Source organism: Anolis carolinensis, unplaced genomic scaffold, assembly GCF_035594765.1.
Source record: "Anolis carolinensis isolate JA03-04 unplaced genomic scaffold, rAnoCar3.1.pri scaffold_12, whole genome shotgun sequence".
NCBI classification, from domain to species: Eukaryota; Metazoa; Chordata; class Lepidosauria; order Squamata; family Dactyloidae; genus Anolis; species Anolis carolinensis.
In genome coordinates this window covers 8,377,315-8,399,015 of record NW_026943823.1, presented here as the reverse complement: position 1 = coordinate 8,399,015, position 21,701 = coordinate 8,377,315, and the positions used below count along the sequence as shown (strand labels likewise).

General features: G+C 39.7%; 1 protein-coding gene across 1 annotated transcript in view; it reads right to left on the bottom strand.

The window, feature by feature from the left end:
* Positions 1 to 20,792, bottom strand: part of LOC100564027 (coagulation factor VIII) — a 42,636-nt gene extending 21,844 nt beyond the window's left edge. Inside the window, exons 1-13 of the mRNA XM_062963773.1 lie at positions 20,466 to 20,792; positions 17,697 to 17,797; positions 15,536 to 15,658; positions 13,806 to 14,018; positions 12,916 to 12,987; positions 10,922 to 11,026; positions 10,203 to 10,424; positions 8,880 to 9,138; positions 8,641 to 8,803; positions 6,440 to 6,533; positions 4,835 to 5,046; positions 3,092 to 3,242; positions 1,136 to 1,345 (exon numbers count right to left, since the gene is read on the bottom strand). Coding sequence (XP_062819843.1) covers positions 1,136 to 1,345; positions 3,092 to 3,242; positions 4,835 to 5,046; positions 6,440 to 6,533; positions 8,641 to 8,803; positions 8,880 to 9,138; positions 10,203 to 10,424; positions 10,922 to 11,026; positions 12,916 to 12,987; positions 13,806 to 14,018; positions 15,536 to 15,658; positions 17,697 to 17,797; positions 20,466 to 20,587 — 2,047 coding nt within the window. The 5' untranslated portion in view covers positions 20,588 to 20,792. The remainder of the gene's footprint in view (positions 1 to 1,135; positions 1,346 to 3,091; positions 3,243 to 4,834; positions 5,047 to 6,439; positions 6,534 to 8,640; positions 8,804 to 8,879; positions 9,139 to 10,202; positions 10,425 to 10,921; positions 11,027 to 12,915; positions 12,988 to 13,805; positions 14,019 to 15,535; positions 15,659 to 17,696; positions 17,798 to 20,465) is intronic.
* Positions 20,793 to 21,701: the final 909 nt, after the last annotated feature.

Sequence of the window (21,701 nt, the reverse complement as noted above, 5' to 3'; positions counted from 1 at the left end):
AAGAAATGCAAGTAAAGCCCCCCTAAAAACAACTTTGTCCTCTTTTCTCCGGCCCTTTCCCACCTCTTTTCTTTCTCCCTTTTTCAAACTCTAAAAGTAGCCAGAAAAGGCTTTTAAAAACTTCTCTCCCCCTCCCAAAAAACCCCACCTCATTTTTGTTTCCTTAGGAATAAAAAGAAATGCACACCTTCTGTTGCTCTCTTTTCCCTCCTTCCCTCCCTTTGGACTCAAATGTTCTTGCAATAATAGTAGTAGTCGTCGTCATAATAATAATAATAATAATAATAATAATAATAATAATAATAATAGTAATGAATCGTGCAAATTTGCAATAATATCTTTTTTTCTTCCCCTTCTGCCCATGCAAGGGTTTCTCTCACACTCTCCTTTCGCTTTTGAAAACATTCGCTTCTTCTCTGTCTCTCTCTCTCAAAAAATATAAGATAACCAGCCTGGGAGGAGAAGCAGAGGAGGGAGGTTTTGGAAAAGAAAACATACTGTGGCCTCCAGGCTCCGCTGCTGGCTTGACCTTGACCCAAATATAAGCTGGGGGAGGCTTTTTCAGCTCATAAATAAGGGCTGAAAAACTCGGCTTATCTTCGAGAATATACGGTATTCTATTTTTGTAGTTTTTGGATGCTCTGCTGTTTTTGGGTAGTTTTCCTTAACAGAAAATCCTAATAAATTTAATCTAGGTGAACAATGTAGACTTGTCATTTATGCCCAAGAGCAACAACCTCTGCCTGCTTTTCACAAGCAATACAAGAAGTTCATTTAAAAACATAGGAAGGTTAAAAAAAAGCACACATATCATACAAAAGACCAATCAAGCATAAAATGCTATTATCACTGTATTTTTACAGATAGAGATGGGAAGTGATACTTTTGGGAGTTTCTCCCTTGGGTGATACATATACTGATTTGAATGACTGAAAAACATCATTCATTCCTGAGTCTCAATATGTCTTAGACCAATCCTGGCCTGGAGCGGAAGTTGCCAAGGCACCTTGAGTTGAATTCCTTCAGAAAAAAAGTGGAGATAAATGTATCATTCAATTTCCTGGTCAAAGAGAGATAATAGGAGTAGCAATCTAGTGATGGAGGATACCATGAGCAGCATTTCATTCTCACTAACCTGGGTTCTCCATGGACATGAAGACAGTCTCTCCGGAGAGAGGGAAAAGCGTGAGGATCTCCTCAAAGACTGTATTGTGCTTGAAGGTATTTCCCGAGAAGAATACGGACAGGACATCCGTCTGGGCTCCGACGCTGAGGATGTACCAATACACCACTTCGTTCCGGCAAAGCCGTATCTCTAGGTTATTGAAAATGTAGCCGTTGATGCCTGCAAAAGAAGAGGGAAGGAAGGAACAGCATTGACTGCAGGTGAAATGAACCACAAAAGCTCAGTTTCCAAAATGAAGAGGTAGGTGACAAAACAGACTTCTTGAATTATGATATATGAAGAAAATCATTGTTACTCAAAATAAAAATAGGCACATTTTGTGTTGAAAGAAGAACTGTGAAGGATTAAATGTATAGCTTTGAAAAGTTTCTTTCTTGTACTATAGCTTTCAGAATCTTTCTAAAAAAACAATGTTTAGAAAAACCAAAGTTTCCTTTCTATCTTTTCTCTACATCTATATATAAATCTTATTATAAAACAAATCTTAATAAAGAGTATATATAAAAAAGAAAAGCCAAAGTTCCTAAGCACTTTTCAAAGGCCTCTGCATGGCAGTTGTACCTACAAGGTCTTTAACCTTTTCCGCCAAAGAGTCCTGGTGCCTCAGCAAACTACAAATCTCAGGATTCCATAGTTATGGAAACATCCCTCCATATCTATGAATATGGAGAGAATGTGGGTTGCTGTGAGTTTTCCAGGCTGTATGGCCATGTTTCAGAAGTATTCTCTCCTGACGTTTCACCCATATCTATGGCAGGCATCCTCAGAGGTTGAGAGGTCAGATGCCTGCCATAGATGTGGGCAAAATGTCAGGAGTGAATGCTTCTGGAACATGGCGATACAGCCTGGAAAACTTACAGCAACCCAGTGAAAGGCATGAAAGCCTTTGACAACACAATGGAGAGAATTCACTCAATTGATGGAATTCACTCAAAATATAAGCTTCACATGATCTGTATGGAAAGCAACCATTAGAACAGAATAGTGGTCAGTGTATCACCAGGTGGTGTCGAATTTGAGGTGACAGTGTTTGTATTTAGATCAGCAAAGCCTGAAATAAATATAGAGAAATTCAAGCCCAAAAGGAAATGGTCATGTCTGATACGCAGTTAGCGTGAGCTGATTTGCTGTCTTTCCCACACCATTCATGCACTAACCCAGGGGTCCTCAAACTTTTAAAGCAGAGGGCCGGTCCACAATCTTTCAGACTGTGGAGGGGCTGAATTATCATTTGAAAAAAAAACCCCGAACAAATTCCTGTGCACACTGCACATGTTTTATTTGTAGTGCAAAACAACAACAATAACAATGAAAGGACAATACAATATTTAAAAATGAAAACAATCGTAACCAACATAAACCTATCAGGATTTCAATGGGAAGTGTGGGCCTGCTTCTGGCCAATGAGATAGTCAAATTAATTACGATTGTTGTTGTTGTTGTGTGCCTTTAAGTCATTTCAGACTTTGAGCGAGCCTAAGTCTAAATTTATTTATTTGCTCCTTTACTACATTTATTTATTACATTTATATCCCACCCTTCTCACCCCGAAGGGGACTCAGAGCAGCTGTATGTACATACAATATATTATATCATTAGCATAGCACAATATTAGCATTATATGTTATTATATTGAACTATACCACTATACTGTAATATTATATGTAATATATAACATATAATTAATATTATTATATGGTATTATTATTAGTATTGTATAACATAATATTATTATCAATATTATATGTATATACAATATATTATATTATTAAAAATGATATAAAATATTATATTATAAAACTGAGGGCAGGGGCCAGGTAAATGACCTCGGAGGGCCGCATCCGGCCCCCGGGCCTTAGTTTGGGGACCCCTGAACTAACCTCTTCTTCTCTGGGGGCTACTTACTGTGCATGACATTGGAGGCATAGAAATTGGGATCACGGGGGTTGACATTGGCGGCATCAGAACAGGATCGGTTGATATTCTCTGCCAAATACCAGCTGCGGTTTTCATCGAAGACAGAAAACAGCACGAACCTTGCTTCATCCGACATAATCTGGGAGAAGCACAAAGGAAGATAGTTGGAGTGTTTAACTAGATTTGGTTTAAAGAATTGTTGAAATGATGGTGGGATTGGAGGAGAGTATTCATAACTCCCCTTGCTTCCTTCTTGCCTTCAGGAACAGCCAAAAACAAGACTACTATGACTTCTATATGATAGTCTTCAGCTATCCTCCAGGCTGCATACCCAACTCCAGCCTTTCCTCATAGGAGTTTTCCACTCTTCTCAACATGTTCCTGCTAGTCAATATCCTTCCTAAATTGCATGCAAAGTCATACCCAAGTGGAGCAGAGTATTTCTTGTAGTCTATTTTTTCTTAAGTGAACCACAAACAATTTCATTCCTCTTTCTAACTGCTACATTACACTACTGATCCATTTTAAGTAGGATCACACTGGGACTGTATTACAAATAAACGTTTATTTATTTATTTATTTATTTACAGTATTTATATTCCGCCCTTCTCACCCCGAAGGGGACTCAGGGCGGATCACATTATGTACATACAGGGCAAACATTCAATGCCCATAAATACATCGAACCGAGACAGAGACAACAGACAGACAGACGCAGAGGCAATTTAACCTTCTCCTGAGGGGATGTCCGATTCTGGCCACAGGGGGGAGCAGCTGCTTCACTCTGATGGCACTTCCTCAATTCCTCATTCCAAGTCGTAAATTAGTTAAACTTGCCTACCCACTTTTTATAAGTGGTACCTTATTTCCTACTTGATAGATGCAACTATCTTTCGGGTTGCTAGGTCAGCAACGAGCAGGGGCTATATTTTATTTTTAATTGACTGGTGCTCACCCCGCCACGGGCTGGCCTCGAACTCATGACCTCATGGTCAGAGTGATTTATTGCAGCAGCTGTTTACCAGCCTGCACCACAGACCAGCATAAGGAGAGTGGGCACAGTCTCATAAAATCATTATACACATGAAAATCATTAAAGTCTAGGCTAAAAGCTAGAATACAGAGATATATTAAAAGGCTAAAACACAACTGTATTGTTGTTATCATTATGAGGGGTTGGTTTAACATTTGATTTGCGAGTAAGACTGAATTACTGTTACAAAATGATGCATGTCAATAGAGTGCGTCACCAACATGAAATACAGTAGTCTCACTTATCCAAGACTCGCTTATCCAAGGTTCTGGATTATCCAATGCATTTTTGTAGTCAATGCTTTCAATATATCATGATATTTTGGTGCCAAATTCGTAAATACAGTAATTACAACATAACATTACTGAGTATTGAACTACTTTTTCTGTCCAATTTGTTGTATAACATGATGTTTTGTTGCTTAATTTGTAAAATCATAACCTAATTTGATGTTTAATAGGCTTTTCCTTAATCCCTCCTTATTATCCAAGATACTCGAGTATATACAGTATTTATGCCAGATGAATTGAGGAGAGTGGGAAAACTTCCTGTTACTTTGGGGTTTTTTTATTTGTGTACTATCTGATATCTACACCTATGTATTTACGTCTTGTATTGCAATTATGTCTTTATTCAACTGTTCTTATTGTTATAAATCAGTCAATAAATTATTTTTTTAAATGCAGCAATGGGTCAACCTGATTGCCTCTTTGGTCCATGGTCTCTTTCAGGCAAATGAGTAAAGGTCCGATTAGCCCAGATGCTAAATCCTTAGCCGGCTTGACGGAGCTGGAATAGTAGCGCGTCAGGCAACGGGGATCAGATCGGGTTGGGCCGTCCTCGGGCATTATTTTCCACCTGTATATAAACACCTGGCCAGGCCGAATAGGCAACAGTTTCATATTGAGATCTGGAAGGAAATGAACCACAAGACAATCGCTGTATCTATCACCACACTTTGGAAATACAGTAGAGACTCGCTTATCCAAGGTTCTGGATTATCCAAGGCATTTTTGTAGTCAATGTTTTCAATATATCATGATATTTTGGTGCCAAATTCGTAAATACAGTAATTACAACATAGAATTACTGCACATTGAACTACTTTTTCTGTCCAATTTGTTGTATAACATGATGTTTTGGTGCTTAATTTGTAAAACCATAACCTAATTTGATGTTTAATAGGCTTTTCCTTAATCCCTCCTTATTATCCAAGATATTCGCTTATCCAAGGTTCTGCCGGCCCGTTTAGCTTGGATAAGTGAGACTCTACTGTAGAAGTAGGCTTCACATTTCAGCTCACCCCACTCTGGTCACATTCAGTAGCCTCATAACCATGTTGCAAACACATGCTGAACATAATAAAATCTAAAGAATTATGTAAATACGGTCACTATTTCATTAACGTGTATGATTAGACATAATATTCCCATTTTCCTAATACAGTAGAGTCTCACTTATCCAACATAAACGGGCCGGCAGAACGTTGGATAAACGAAAATGTTGGATAATAAGGGATTAAAGAAAAGCCAATTAAACATCAAATTACATTATGATTTTACAAAGTAAGCACCAAAACATCATGTTTTACAACAAATCAACAGAAAAAGCAGTTCAATACACAGTAATGTTATATAGTACAGTAGAGTCTCACTTATCCAAGCTAAACAGGCCGGCAGAAGCTTGGATAAGCAAATATCTTGGATAATAAGCAAGAATTAAGGAAAAGCCTATTAAACATCAAATTAGGTTATGATTTTACAAATTAAGCACCAAAACATCATGTTATACAACACATTTGACAGAAAAAGTAGTTTAATACGCAGTAATGTTATGTTGTAATTACAGTATTTACAAATTTAGTACTAAAATATCACGATATATTGCAAACATTGACTACAAAAATGGCTTGGATAATCCAGAGGCTTGGATAAGTGAGACTCTACTGTAATTACTGTATTTATGAATTTAGCACCAAAACATTGCAATGAATTGAAAGCATTGACTACAAAAACATTGACTACTAACAAATTGACTACAAATAAAGATAAAATGAATTTACAGTAACAACACTGTCGAAAATTAAAAGTTTAGTCCTTGCTGCTAGAGAAACAGCTGTGGATCCGGGGAGGAGGCTGACTGCGTTGGATAATCCAGAACGTTGGATAAGCGAATGTTGGATAAGTGAGACTCTACTGTAGTTCCTTTGGCAAAAACATTAAAAGAGAAATTAACTAAGAATATAGCTATTAATGTATTCCTCCCACTGCCGTTCCATGAAATGTTTTCTTCATCCGTCTTACTTTTGGCCTTTTTCAGCTGGAAAAACGAGGTGACGTTGCTGATGCCATGGGGATATATGTTGTATGGCCGTCCAGCGAGGTTCTTAAACATAATCTGAAATGACAATTGCCAGTTCGATTAGGGATCTTTAAAAACTTTATAAGACTGGGATAGGCTTTTAAGAGTATGTCGTGTTGTTCTATGGTTTGTATATAGTCTTTTAATGAACAATACCTAAGTAACACGTATATTTATACTTTACTCATGCATATACCCAAATTGCACAGGTATCATTGGGAAAATTACCCACCAGCTTTCTCTTTTCTCCAATTCTGAGGACACACAATGTCTCCATTGCAATACTCTGGCATTTTAGTTTTCCTGGGCCTTTCCACACAGCCATATAACTCAGAATATCAAGGCAGATAATCCACAATATCTGCTTTGAATTGGGTTATTTGAGTCCACATTCATAGAATCCAGTTCAATGTGGATTTTATACAGCTGTATGGAAGTCAAAGAGATTTGGTGCCACAACAAGCTGCAGTCCTACAAATCTTACAAATCTATAGCCATGGTTATATTTCTGAACCAAATACTTTTTAAAATATATTTTTCTTCTTTTTTTTTGCCTCTCCTAAAAAAAATTCTTTTTTTCCCTTTCTCCTTTTTTTCTCATTCTATCTTTCCTATACCCACCATTGTTCTCACTCTTTCTATGTACAGAAACACTTAATAAAAACATTTTTAAAAAGAGAGAGATTTGGTGTCACAACAAGCTGCAATCCTACAAATCTTACAAATCTATAGCCATGGTTATACTTCTGAACTAATAATACACTTCATTTATATTCTGCTCTATGTCCCCGGAGGGACTCAGAGCAGATTACAGAACACATAAAGGCAATTCAGTGCCTTTAACACAACAACATACAATACACAAACAGAGGTAAAGTTCTTCCCCCTTTTTTCATCTCCGGCGTCTGGATGTGATGCTCAACTCCGGCCATGGGGAGGTGATCTTGTTCTGTTTTCTATGCCAAGGAGCCTGTTATTTCTGATCATGATGCTGGCATAACAATAATAATAATAATAATAATAATAATAATAATAATAATAATAATAATACTTTATTTATACTCCACCACCATCTCCCCTCAGGGACTAGGGGCAGCTCACATTGTTACAAAAGTAACAACACAAATAGATTAGCACAATATACACAGGTTAAAACACAATAAGGTAATAATACAAAAGTTAATACAACAGTAATAATATCAAACAACCACCAATACAATTCAGTCAAACTTCATAGGTGGGGGGACTGCAGCAGCAATATAAAGATAGAATCATTAGATTAAAATACCCAGATAAGAGGGACCTAGTAAAATTCAGAATAGAATTATAATGAGGCTGGTCATCCAATGGTTGTCTCTCCAAAGGCCAACCTAAACATCCAAATTTTCAATTGTTTCTTAAATCAAGCACCTGCTCCTCCAGTGTATGTTTTATAAAGATATTAGAATCAATTTCATCACTTGGCTTTTAAAACATCCAGGCCGCATTGAAAGATACTACACCTCTCTGCTGCTCTCAGACTCCTGTTCTGCAATAACCTATAGTGTTGCCAGGTTCTGTGCGGCAGCAATTTCCATCAGATGGACGATGACTGACCCCACAGGGCCTGTAGCCAGAGCAATCTGTTATAACTGAAATACTGCAAATGCTCCCTCTATCCCCCTCCAGAGCCTCTTAGTGGATCAATATTTACTATTAGCTGACCCTGCTAATAGTCTGCTTTTAATTTGTTTTTATTATAGAATGTTTTTAACTTGTTCTTTTATCTGACTTTTATGGGAACTGCGATTCCCCTTTTCAGGCACCTGTGCCCATTTCCATATATTCTGGTCATAGACCATAATAAATTGCTGCTGCTGCAATTGTTTCTTAAAAGAGGATAGAGAGGCATGTTTTGCATATCTACACAGGGCACCCTTTTACCTTCCTACCGAGGCAGTACCTATTGATCTACTTGCATTGCATGCTTTTGAACCGCTAGGTTGGCAGAACTAGGTCTGTAAGTACTCATGACCTTTCCAAACCATTGACTTCAGTATGGAGTTTCTCTCTCTCTCTCTCTCTCTCTCTCTCTCTCTCTCTCTCTCTCTCTCTCTCTCTTTTGGTCTCTATCTCTGTCTTTCTCCTTTCCCTTTTTACTTACCATAAATTCATCCCCAACTTCTCCTTTGAGAACCGGGCCCAGGATCCCCATATGAGCTGGGTTTGACGCTTTCCGACTCGTGAAGGTCCTATCCTCATATTCCACAAATCTCACTTTCTTGTACTTTGAGCCAATCCGCTGGGGACCAGGTGCCAGAAACTGTCTACAAAAGAGAAAGCGTCTGTGTAGAACCGCCCCAGGCCCCAGGCCTGAGAGAAGACCACGCACCAGCCACGTACTTATCCTGGTTGGAGCGCTTGTCTGGGGCATAGTCCCAGTCCACCTCTTCTGCTGCAATGTAATGCTCCCACATCACAGACAGCCTCTTGGCACGGGAACGGCCGGTAATCCTGGGTGTAAAATCTTCCATCTTGATAACCACAGTTTCCATATCATAGTCCTCATACTCATCTTCATCCTCACTTGGCTCTGCCATCCTCATCTTCTTCTCAGGTGGGTCTGGACAGGCATCCACCTTGATGAAGGTTTCCATTCCAGCTGGAAGGAAACAGAAAACAATGCCTTCACTGTATTAGTGACATATATATTCCATCTTTCTTCCAATTTGTTCAAGGGAATTGCATGGCTCCTCCTACACACTTTATCTCTACAACAAGACCACAGTGAAATAAGATGGAACACCAGAAAACCATATAGACGTTCTGATACTGCATTTTCCCTAGGACTGGAAGAATTGCTTCCCTTGCCTAATTGGAACTTAATGAAATTTGAAGTGATAATGAGAGAGGATGGTGCATTCAACCTCCTATTTTCAGTATTCCTTCTTTTTTTGCTCTTCTGGAGGCTTCATGTTTGACCAGGCGTGGACAAACTAAGGCCCGGAAGCTGGATGCGGCTCGCTGGGTGCTTACCACAGGCCCTCCTCATTTTCCCTGTCCTCTCAGCATAAGGACACAGTGACCCACTGCATCCTTATGCAGAAAGGACAGGGAGGAAGGCACGCAGCCACTGAGAGCCCTCTGGAGTGCTCTCAGCCACTGCATGTCTCGTCCTCCTCCTGACATAAGGACAGAGCAAGTGGCCCTGTCCTTAATCGAGAGGACAGCTCAAGGAAGGCACGCAGCAGCTAAGAGCCCTCTGGAGTGCTCTCAGCCACGGCATGTCTCGTCCTCCTCCTGACATAAGGACAGAGCAAGTGGCCCTGTCCTTAATCGAGAGGACAGCACAAGGAAGGCACACAATGGCTAAGAACCCTCTGGAGCACTCTCTGCTGTTGCCTGTCTCGCCCTCCTCCTGGCATAATGCCGAGAGGACAGTCCAAAGATGGGGTGGGGTGGGTGGGAGGATTGGGGCAGTTGCTGCATGGCTTGTCTTCCTCCTGGCATAAGGATGGGGTGAGCAGCCCCATCCTTATGCCAGGATGACAACCTGAGGATGACCTAGGTCCTGCCCCGCCCCCTCCCAGCCACACTATCTCGGTCGGGCCCACAATGTGGCCCCAAGGCATAAAAGCTTGCCCATGCCTGGCCTAGACAGTAAATATGAGATTTGTACATGGCTTCTCCATCTTTGGTCCACAGTATCTCATCATAGTTTACTACCTTGTTGATGGGATGGAATTTGGCAGAACATCTGAAACGTGCCATTGGTTCTGGGCGTAGTCTCGGCAGTGAGAAACGTGGCTGGGGAGATGTCCAGAGTGGCCTGCCGGTGGTCTCTCACAAGAAAAGAGTGTCCCTCGAAGAAAATGGAGTGGACTTCAGGTCTGGTTCCAAGGCCAATGACATACCAGTAGATGGGCCTCTTCTGACACACCTTGAGCTCTGTAAGGAGAAAGGTGTCATAATAGGTCCTGGGATAACAAACCGGAGCTTTGATTTTTAATTACAGCCCTTGTGCTTCCTAATCTACTTTCCTCAGGCTGCTCTAATCCCTCTGATCTCAACTGGCATGCTTACCGTAACCGAGAAAAAGCAATCCCTGTTGCATCACATTTTTGATCTTGAAGAGGCAACTCAAAGAGATGGACACCTCTAGAACATATTTGTCGATTGACATCTCTATCTAGCACTTCTTTTTCAAAGGACATTCCTGTTCTGATATATCAATAATCCATCTACCTGAATGTTGACACTGCCCTTGGGATGTGGCTATAAGCACAATCGTATTAAGGGTTTGCCCATCATTACTTAACATGACAGTGAAAGATAGCATTTTGTAATATAGCCAATCAGACTTTTGTGCGAAATCTAATGGTGCATAATTTTATCTCCTCTTTCTCTTTTTTCTCTTTGCAGATAAGGGAACATGTGGTGCTTACCAGGTAGGGGGGAATGCATGAAGCCATTGATAGTGTGCATCTGAGCCCCGCTGTTTGCAGAAAAGGCATTCTCTGTAGTGTTGGGCTGGGTGTACCAGCTTTTGCCTGACAGGGAAAAGAGAGAAAAATCAGCTGGTACATCTGGACTAGTGTAAAAATTAAAACATTCTAAAATTGACTTAAATTAGCAAGGAGAACAATGACGGAATTACAATTGCCCACTCTATGGATATTTGCTCAGTGATCAAAATGTGAATTTTGGACTTCTGCTCCCAGAATTCCTGACTATTGGTCAAATTGTCCAGGGCTTCTGATAGGTAAAGGTAAAGGTTTTTCCCCAACATTAAGGCTAGTTGTGTCCAACTCTAGCGGTTAGTGCTCATCTCCATTTCTAAGCCGAAGAGCCGGCGTTGTCCGTAGACACCTTCAAGGACATGTGGCCAGCATGAATGCATGGAGCACTGATACCTTCCCACCAGAGCAGTACCTATTGATCTACTCATATTTGCATGCTTTTGAACTGCTAGGTTGACAGAAACTATGGCTAACAGTGGGAGCTCACCCCGCTCCCCAGATTCGAACCGCCGACCTTTCAGTCAGAAAATTCAGCAGCTCAGCAGTTTAACCCGCTGCGCCACTGCGGCTCTGGTGCTGAAGTCAAAAACACCTGGAGGAACAAAAGTTGGGAACCACTGCATTACGTGGTGGATGAACAACACCATCTCGCTGAATTGTGACACTCACAATGTGCAGAAAATGTGCAACAATAATAATAATAATAATAATAATAATAATAATAATAACAGTCGCATTGACGAAAAACAACAGGAAAAACTCAGCCGCTATCAGGACCTCAAGATTGAACTTCAAAGACTCCGACAGAAACCAGTGCAGGTGGTCCCTGTGGTGATCGGCACAATGGGTGCTGTGCCAAAAGATCTCAGCCGGCATTGGGAAACAATAGACATTGACAAAATCACTATCTGCCAACTGCAAAAGGCCACCCGGCTGGGATCTGCACACATCATCTGAAAATACATCACACAGTCCTAGACACTTGGGAAGTGTTCGACTTGTGATTTTGTGATATGAAATCCAGCATATCTATCTTGTTTGCTGTGTCATAATAAAATAATAATAATAATAATAATAATAATAATAATAATAATAATAATAATAATAATAATATCTCAGCCGGCATTTGGAAACAATAGGCATTGACAAAATTACGATCTGCCAACTGCAAAAGGCCATCCTACTGAGATCTGCACGCATCATCCAAAAATACATCACACAGTCCTAGACACTTGGGAAGTGTTTGACTTGTGATTTTGTGATATGAAATCCAGCATATCTATCTTGTTTGCTGTGTCATAATATAATAATAATAATAATAATAATAATTATTATTATTATTATTTTATTTTTATACCCCGCCCCATCTCCCCGGAGGGACTTGGGGTGGCTTACATGAGGCCAAGCCCGGACATCAACAATATAAAAACAGAGCAATAAAACAAATCAATCAGCAATAAAACAAGTCATAAAAAATCACATACAAAAAATATAATGATAAAATCTTAGGTTGGATCCCGAGAAACTGGGCCGAAAGTGCAAGTTGTGTCGGTTGTGCAACTTTTCCTCTGCAGTCTTGGAAATATATGTAGATGTGCTACATGAAACAAAAATGTCCAGTACTTTTTGCATGTTGACTGCTACAGGCATAGGACACCAAAAAGATGGCATCAAGATCTTGTTTACAATCAGCACTAAATCTTTAGTAAACCATGGGTTTTATTGTACTAGTTTCACTGAACTATATTGTGAGACTGAGGAGGAAAGGGAAAGGGCCTGAGGCTGTTAGGAATTGTGGGAGTTGAAGTCCAAAACACCTGGAGGGCCAAAGTTTGCCCAGGCCTGGTATATACTGTACAATAAATTGATTTTTACTTCTCTTCTCACAATAATTGCCACAAACCTCTCACCATTCTTACCTTCATCAAACACAGCAAAGAGCAGCACGAATTCCTGCAGCAAGCTCTTGGTTTTTCTACTCATCAATGTCCCTGCAGAAAAAGAAACCTCTGAATCAAGCAAAACATTAAGATTTAATGTCTTCGATGTATGTATGTATTACTATACAAAATCCCAGAATACTTGTAAAGTATCTATACAAACATACGATAGTCTATGTACAAAGAAAATGTGTCCAAATGACATATATTGTTACAGTTCCCCATACAAAGCTCAATTTGGCCGTACCCGACAAAATAAAAAGGAGCAACAGCTCTAACACAAAAGTTATTCAAGTCTAGTATTGGTTCCAATGTATATAGGCTTCAGGGATACATAGTCAATGAAAATATCTTCCAAACAATTTAAACAGATGGTTGGTTGTGTTGCTGTGTACTGGAATGAAGAAAATAATGATGCAGCACCGCTCTCAAAAAAGTCTTCGAAAGTAAAGTCCAAATAAAGTCCCAAGTCTACAGGGGTCCCGGGTATTTTTGACCCTGTTTCAGGGAGAAAATCCCCTTCTTCAGGAGTTGTTAAACTCAGCAACAATGAATTTCTATCTAAAACAAAATATAGAGTAACAAGTATTTTACCAGCAGTATTAACAGAAGTAAAGGTAACCCATATAACAGTATTATACTTACATAGTGCCTAATTGCTTTCACTGAGTGACTCTGCTTGTGGTGATTTCAACTGCGAGTGATTCTGGAGGTTCATTCAAAGGTTTTTAAAGAGTACTTGATAATTTAGATGCATGCATGCACACAGAGAGACATGTATTCCAGGTTTTGGAATTCCACACAAGGGATACTTGCCCTGTATTGTTGTTGTTGTTATTGTTTGTGGCTTTCACATCTAGGAATCTTACCTGGTTTACAGACCAGCAGAGGCCCTATCAAGCCCGAGTTAACATCCTTTACGCTGTCCGCTTTGGAGGAATAGGCATAAGTCAAACATTGAGGGTCGGCTCCAGTTGGCCCATGTTCTTGTGAGATCTCCCACACATATGTGTGAATTTGTCCAGGTTTCACCGCATCATCTTCTTTCTCGGTCCAACTCGTTTGATCGTGATAGCCGGCTCCTGAAACCAGATTAGTAGCTTCTTCAACATCACTTTTACTGAGCCCCCATCTACACTGCCAAAGGTAAACGTTTCCCCTGACATTAGGTCTAGTTGTAATGAGCTATACAAAACACAATAATGGTTCAAAACATAAGTAGTACACAATATGTATATTAGAGCATCATATACATATTACAATCACAGAATTAATGCTCAGTCCTTTGGTATATAACCCAAAAGTATCTAACTCAGTATTATAAATCAAACAAAATGATATAAGTCTCTGCAGTCCTAAAAGGATTAGATTGGCTTAAAGGCAAACCAATTCAGAGTCTCTGCAGTTCTGGAAGGATTCCTCAGGACTCCGCAGGTTTTGAAACAATAGTAAAGCCAAGGAGACAGAGCCAATATTGATGTAGATCCTGAGTAGCTGGTTATTGCCTGGAGTAGGTGGTAATATATCCGTTTACGCTGTTTACAACTGGTTCCCGGGTTTTATCCCAGTTTCGGTAACCCTTCTTCTGGTAAGCGGCAAATGTTTTATTATTTCTTTATTCATGGTTCTGCTTCAGGTATTCTTAACGGAAATAAGAATAAAAGGAAATTTGTCTAATGTGCTCTTTATAAGATACAAATCACAAATTATATAGACATGTAACCCGGGAACCAGTAAACGGCGTAAACGGATATATTACCACCTACTCCAGGCAATAACCAGCTACTCAGGATCTACATCAACATTGACTCTGTCTCCTTGGCTTTACTATTGTTTCAAAACCTGTGGAGTCCTGAGGAATCCTTCCAGAACTGCAGAGACTCTGAATCGGTTTGCCTTTAAGCCAATCTAATCCTTTTACGACTGCAGAGACTTATATCATATCATTTTGTTTGATTTATAATACTGAGTTAGATACTTTTGGGTTATATACCAAAGGACTGAGCATTAATTCTGTGATTGTAATATGTATATGATGCTCTAATATACATATTGTGTACTACTTAGGTTTTGAACCATTCTTGTGTTTTGTATAGCTCATTACATTGTTTAGACTAGACATCTGTGTTTATCCAATAGTATATTAAGTCTAGTTGTGTCTGACTCTGGGGGTTGGTGCTCATCTCCATTTCTAAGCCGGCGTTGTCCGTAGACATCTCCAAGGTCATGTGTCCGGCATGACTGCATGGAACGCTGTTACCTTTCCGCCGAAATGGTACCTATTGATCTACTCACATTTGCATGTTTTTGAACTGCTAGATTGGCAGAAGCTGGGGCTAATAGAGGGCGTTCAAATGAGAAGAGGCTGCTGCAATTTGCTTTTGCCTGGATCAAGATTCGGCAACTTCCTCTGCCTTCTTTTCCAGTTTGAACTCGGTAAGCTGAGTACAAATGGAAAAAGTGGGAGGAAAGAGAAACTGGGACATTTTAAAAACAGTTGAGAAAGTGGGATGATATAGGGTGAATCAGGACTGTCCAAATCAGGACGGCTAGAAAGAGAAGATTTAGAAAACAGTTTAGTAGGTAAGGTCAAACCTACCTTCAGAAGCTTTCCAAAAGGACACTCCAATCGCGTGGATGCTGAAAGGATGGGAAGCCATGTTTTTAAAGGTCACAACCACTTTGTCGTGGGCTTCGGCTTGGATAGTTGGGCCCAAAAGACCTGATGAAGAGGAGATATCAAGCGAGTGACATTTTTTGGTTGGGCAGAAAACATAACATTTCATTGGGAACCAAAAGTTGAATCTCTTTGAATCTCCTTTGGAAGCTGGCTTGAGAAAAAAGCAGGTTATAAATACAGTAGAGTCTCACTTATCCAACGTTTTGGATTATCCAATCCATTTTTGTAGTCAATGTTTTCAATGCACTGTGATATTTTGGTGCAAATATAGTAATTACTACATAGCATTAATGTGTAATGAACTACTTTTTCTGTCCAATTTGTTGTATAACATGATGTCTTGGTGCTTAATTTGTAAAATCATAACCTAATTTGATGTTTAATAGGCTTTTTCTTAATCTCTCCTTATTATCCAACATATTCGCTTATCCAACGTTCTGCCAGCCCGTTTATGTTGGATAAGTGAGACTCTACTGTAATAGTATTACTACTACTACTAGGTAGTACGAAAGGTTTTCTCCTGACATTAAGTGTAGTTGTGTGTGACTCTGGCGGTTGGTGTTCATCTCCATTTCAAAACTGAAGAACCGGCGTTTTCCATAGACACCTCCAAGGTCATATGGCCGGCATGACTACAGGAAGCGCCATTACCTTCACGCTGAGCAATACCTATTGATCTACTCACACTTGCATGTTTTCTAATGCTAGGTTGGCAGAAGCTAGGGCTAACAGTGGGAGCTCACCCCATACCCTGGATTCGAATTGCTGACCTTTTGGTCAACAAGTTCAGCAGCTCAGTGGTTTAATCCGTTGGGCCACCAGGGGCTCCACTACTACTATTACGGTAGAGTCTCACTTATCCAACATAAACGGGCCGGCAGAACGTTGGATAAGCGAATATGTTGGATAATAAGGAGAGATTAAGAAAAAGCCTATTAAACATCAAATTAGGTTATGATTTTACAAATTAAGCACCAAGACATCATGTTATACAACAAATTGGACAGAAAAAGTTACTCTACTGTAATAATAATAATAACAATAATAATAATAATTGATGTCAGGAGTATGCTTAATGATATACCCATCCACACATACCTGTTCTCCAAATAATAAAAGATTGCAGAGAACTACAGTAGCGTCTCACTTATCCAACATTCGCTTATCCAACGTTCTGGATTATCCAATGCATTTTTGTAGTCAATGTTTTCAATACATCGTGATATTTTGGTGCTAAATTCATAAATACAGTAATTACTACATAGCTTTACTGCGTATTGAACTACTTTTTCTGCCAAATTTGTTGTATAACATGATGTTTTGGTGCTTAATTTGTAAAATCATAACCTAATTGGATGTTTAATAGGCTTTTCCTTAATCCCTCCTTATTATCCAACATATTCGCTTATCCAACGTTCTGGATTATCCAATGCATTTTTGTAGTCAATGTTTTCAATACATCGTGATATTTTGGTGCTAAATTCATAAATACAGTAATTACTACATAGCTTTACTGCGTATTGAACTACTTTTTCTGCCAAATTTGTTGTATAACATGATGTTTTGGTGCTTAATTTGTAAAATCATAACCTAATTTGGTGTTTAATAGGCTTCTCCTTAATCTCTCCTTGTTATCCAACGTATTCGCTTATCCAACGTTCTGCCGGCCCGTTTAGTTTGGATAAGTGAGACTCTACTGCAGTTAGAAATAAACTGAAAGTAATGTAGTGCTTTCATGTGTCAGAATGTGATCAATACTCCTGATCTACTTCGGAATTGTTGCACGTTACTGCGTTTTGCATTAACTGCCGTTTTGGATCAATCTATGGCATATTATGCAATATCTAGGTAATGGAAACCAAGTCTAAGCACAAAACGCATTTAGCTTTCATATACGTCTTTTGGACATCTTCATGCAATTTTTAAAAACAATTTTGTGCCTAAAACAACGTTTGCGTACATTCAAACACCCATGTGGAAATGTCCAGACTTAAGGGTGTTTCAGGCTTTGGATTTCCACACAAGGGATGCTAAACCTGTAAAAATGGATGAATTCCAAAAGAAAGGTATTTCATCTTACCCATCCAAGCTGGCTTAGGTTTGGTTTGTGTGAACGTAGAGTCCGTGTATTCCATATATACAGCCTTCTTGTACTGAGTGATCGTGGTGCGGGAGAATGCCCTGGGGAAAGAAAAGGATTTTTGTTAAAATACAGTAGTGTCTCACTTATCCAACATAAATGGGCCGGCAGAACGTTGGATAAGCAAATATGTTGGATAATAAGGAGAGATTAAGGAGAAGCCTGTTAAACATCAAATTAGGTTACGATTTTACAAATTAAGCACCAAAACATCATGTTATACAACAAATTTGACAGAAAAAGTAGTCCAATGCGCAGTAATGCTATGTAGTAATTACAGTAGAGTCTCACTCATCCAAGCTTCGCTTATCCAAGCTTCTGGATTATCCAAGCCATTTTTGTAGTCAACGTTTTCAATATATCATGATATTTTGGTGCTAAATTCGTAAATACAGTAATTACAACATAACATTACTGCATATTGAACTACTTTTTTTGTCAAATTTGTTGTCTAACATGATGTTTTGGTGCTTAATTTGTAAAATCATAACTTAATTTGATGTTTAATAGGCTTTTCCTTAATCCCTCCTTATTATCCAAGATATTCACTTATCCAAGCTTCTGCCGGCCCGTCTAGCTTGGATAAGTGAGACTCTACTGTACTGTATTTACGAATTTAGTACCAAAATATCACGATGTATTGAAAACATTGACTACAAAAATGTGTTGGATAATCCAGAATGTTGGATAAGTGAGTGTTGGATAAGTGAGACTGTTTTATAGTCGTGTTATTGATATTGATTGTTTTATCGGGCTAGGCCCCATGTAAGCCGCCCCGAGTCCCTTCGGGGAGATGGGGCGGGGTATAAAAATAAAGTTATTGTTGTTATTATTATTATTATTATTATTATTATTATTATTATTATTACTGTAATTGAAATGCTTGGCATTGATACCACCTACAATTGCTTTGGATCCTGATTGTTGCACTTTGTCTTCGTGTCAGGAGCGACTTGAGAAACTGCAAGTCGCTTCTGGTGTGAGAGAATTAGCCATCTGCAAGGAGATTGCCCAGGAATGCAGTGATGTTTTGATGTTTTGATGCTTAAGCGACTTTTGAGTCCAGCAACAGAGAATTTACATGACGTGTACAATGCATGTAGGATCTGCATGGTTGATATATTGAGCCATGATCTCCAGGCATGAAAGAAATATTGGGTTGTCCCTGCTGATGCCATTTAAAAGGGAAAAGACATAAAGCAGGGAGTGTTCAAAGTTCTTAGGCGCCTTTCGTCTGTAAGAATTCAGAAGAGGAAGCCAAAGTCAACAGGGCTTCCCATTGTATTCAAGAAGTTTCAACAATCTGGGTCTTCTCGTTTGGCAACAGGAGGAGTGACTTTCCAGCTTGAAGGCAGCAGGACTCATTCATCCCACTCCTGTTGAAAAAACAGCATTTTATGGGCTGAACAAACTGGAAGGTCCTCTGGAATGTATCTGCTCTACAAACATACCGCCACTTTCCATGCAGAAACCAGATAACGGCATGGAGGAAATTATGCCCCGCTTGTGCATTGAAACGTACCACTTCTGCCTACTGTTTTGGTTTCCATGCTTTGTAGCACTTCTCTTCTCTGTGTTCTCAAAGGCTTTCATCGCCAGAATCACTAGGTTGCTGTGAGTTTTCCGGGCTGTCTGGCCATGTTCCAGAAGCATTATCTCCTGATGTTTTGCCCACATCTATGGCAGGCATCCTCAGAGGTTATGAGGTCCATTGGGGTTTATATATCTGTGGAATATCTAGGATGGGAGAAAGAACGCTTGTCTGTTTGGGATGCTCCCAGGCAGAGCCGGCCCTAGGTATTTTTCAAGTGTAGGCGAACAGAATTTTGGCGCCTGCCCCCCAAACCAATTACTGAAAAATAAAAGCATTGGCTAAGATAAAATGTTGGATAATAAGGAGGGATTAAGGAAAAGCCTATTAAAAATCAAATTACATTAAGATTTTACAAATTAAGCACCAAAACATCATGTTTTACAAGAAATCAACAGAAAAAGCAGTCTCGACTGCGTCCCCGTATGTTTTGCGCCCGAAGCGACCACTTAATTCGCCTCATTGTTGGACCGGCCCTGCTCCCAGGCAATAAGCCAGTTTTTGAAGCTGCAAGGCTATTCAATGCTAATCAAGCTGACCAACTGCAACATTCATACTTGCCTTAAGTAGACAAGAGTTATTTCTCCCACCCTGGACATTATTCCACAGATATATAAACCCCACTTGCATAGTTTTCAACAGATCTCACAATCTGTGGGGATGCCTATCATAGATGCAGGCAAAACGTCAGCAGAGAATGCTTCTGGAACATGGCCATACAGCTTGGAGAACTCACAACCTTATCATACCTCTGACAGCACATGCACTAAATTAGGGAAGTTCCATTAGAAATATTCAGACTACCAAAGGCTTTGGATTTCCCCATATTAGCGATGCAGCTACACTGTAGAATGAATGCAGTTTGACAACCCTTGGACTGTCATAGCTTGGACTGCATTGGAATCATGGGAGTTGTAGTTTTACAAGGTTTTTAACCTTCTCCACTGGTGCTTCACCAAACTATGGCTCCCAAGAGTCCATAGCATTGAGACACAAAAATGAAAGTGTTGCAAATTGTGTTCATTCTACAGCGTCAGTGTGCCTTCTGAGAACACATTTTGACAGCCGTGGACCAAAACTTATTTCTCCATCTCTATTATATAGACAACAAATGTTACCTCTTTTGATTGTTAGGTTCATAATTCCAGTCTATCTCCACGGCTCCAATGTAGTATCTTCTGCTGATGGCCACACTCTTCTCCAAGAGGCACCAAAGAATGACGAAGAAGGAGCTCCACATAGTCTGCCATACACCGAGTAAGTCCAAGAAACTGAGAATCAATTTGGAAACGAACCCAGAAGCATGTGGTCTGTTGCTTTGACTATTCAATGGCCTTCATCCTCACCAAAAAGCATGGAGAAACAGGACGCAAAACGACAGGTTCGGACAAGGCTTTGACGCGTTTCAATGTGGCTGCTGGACAGGGAAGTCCAGCAATGTACTGAGATGGGACGTGTTTGCTACCAGCAGGGAGGGGAGCAACAGGATGGAGCAAGGAAAGCCAAAGGAAAAGAGCTCGGGCGACATTTAACCTCTTCCTTGCTGCACAAATTCAACTTTGGGATAAAGTTGTGGATGTTAAATACAGCATTGTAAGGCCAGGCATGGAAAAAATCATCATCATCATTTTGATCCCGGCATAAAGCTGCATTTGCTGGCATCCAATGTGGAGGTTGCATTTATGAAATGTTTGCAAAAGTGACCATAAGTTGAAAATGTTGCAGTCCAAAAAGTACATTTTCCTAACCATTGGTATTAGCCATTGGCTGGAACTTAAGAAGTACCCTGGCATGTTCCACACAACCCATATGTGATGTGTATTCTAAACAATAACATCCCAATACGTGGGTTGGAAACCACCTTTGCAACCATTTTACCTCTTCAGGTGTGCCAGACTAAAAATCGACTTCTTCTAGAAATGTTTGCAAAAGTGACCATAAGATGAAAACGTTGCAGTCCAAAAAGTACATTTTCCTAACCATTGGTATTAGCCATTGGCTGGAACTTAAGAAGTACCCTGGCATGTTCCATACAACCTATATGTGTATTCTAAACAATAACATCCCAATACGTGGGTTGGAAGCCACCTTTGCAACCATTTTACCTCTTCAGGTGTGCCAGGCTAAAAATCGACTTCTTCTTGATTTATCTGCCCAATCTACAATAGCTCCATCGTTGATGCTTTGCCATTATTACATTGCACTTTATTGTCCATTTTAGCTGTGAAACTACCTCTCCCCATTTTGGAATATTCTGCACTTTGACCTAGATCTGTGTATTAGTCTCTTGTTTTTAACATTTTATGCTGTATGTTGATTTTAATGACTGTTTTATTGATGCTGATGTTTTTATT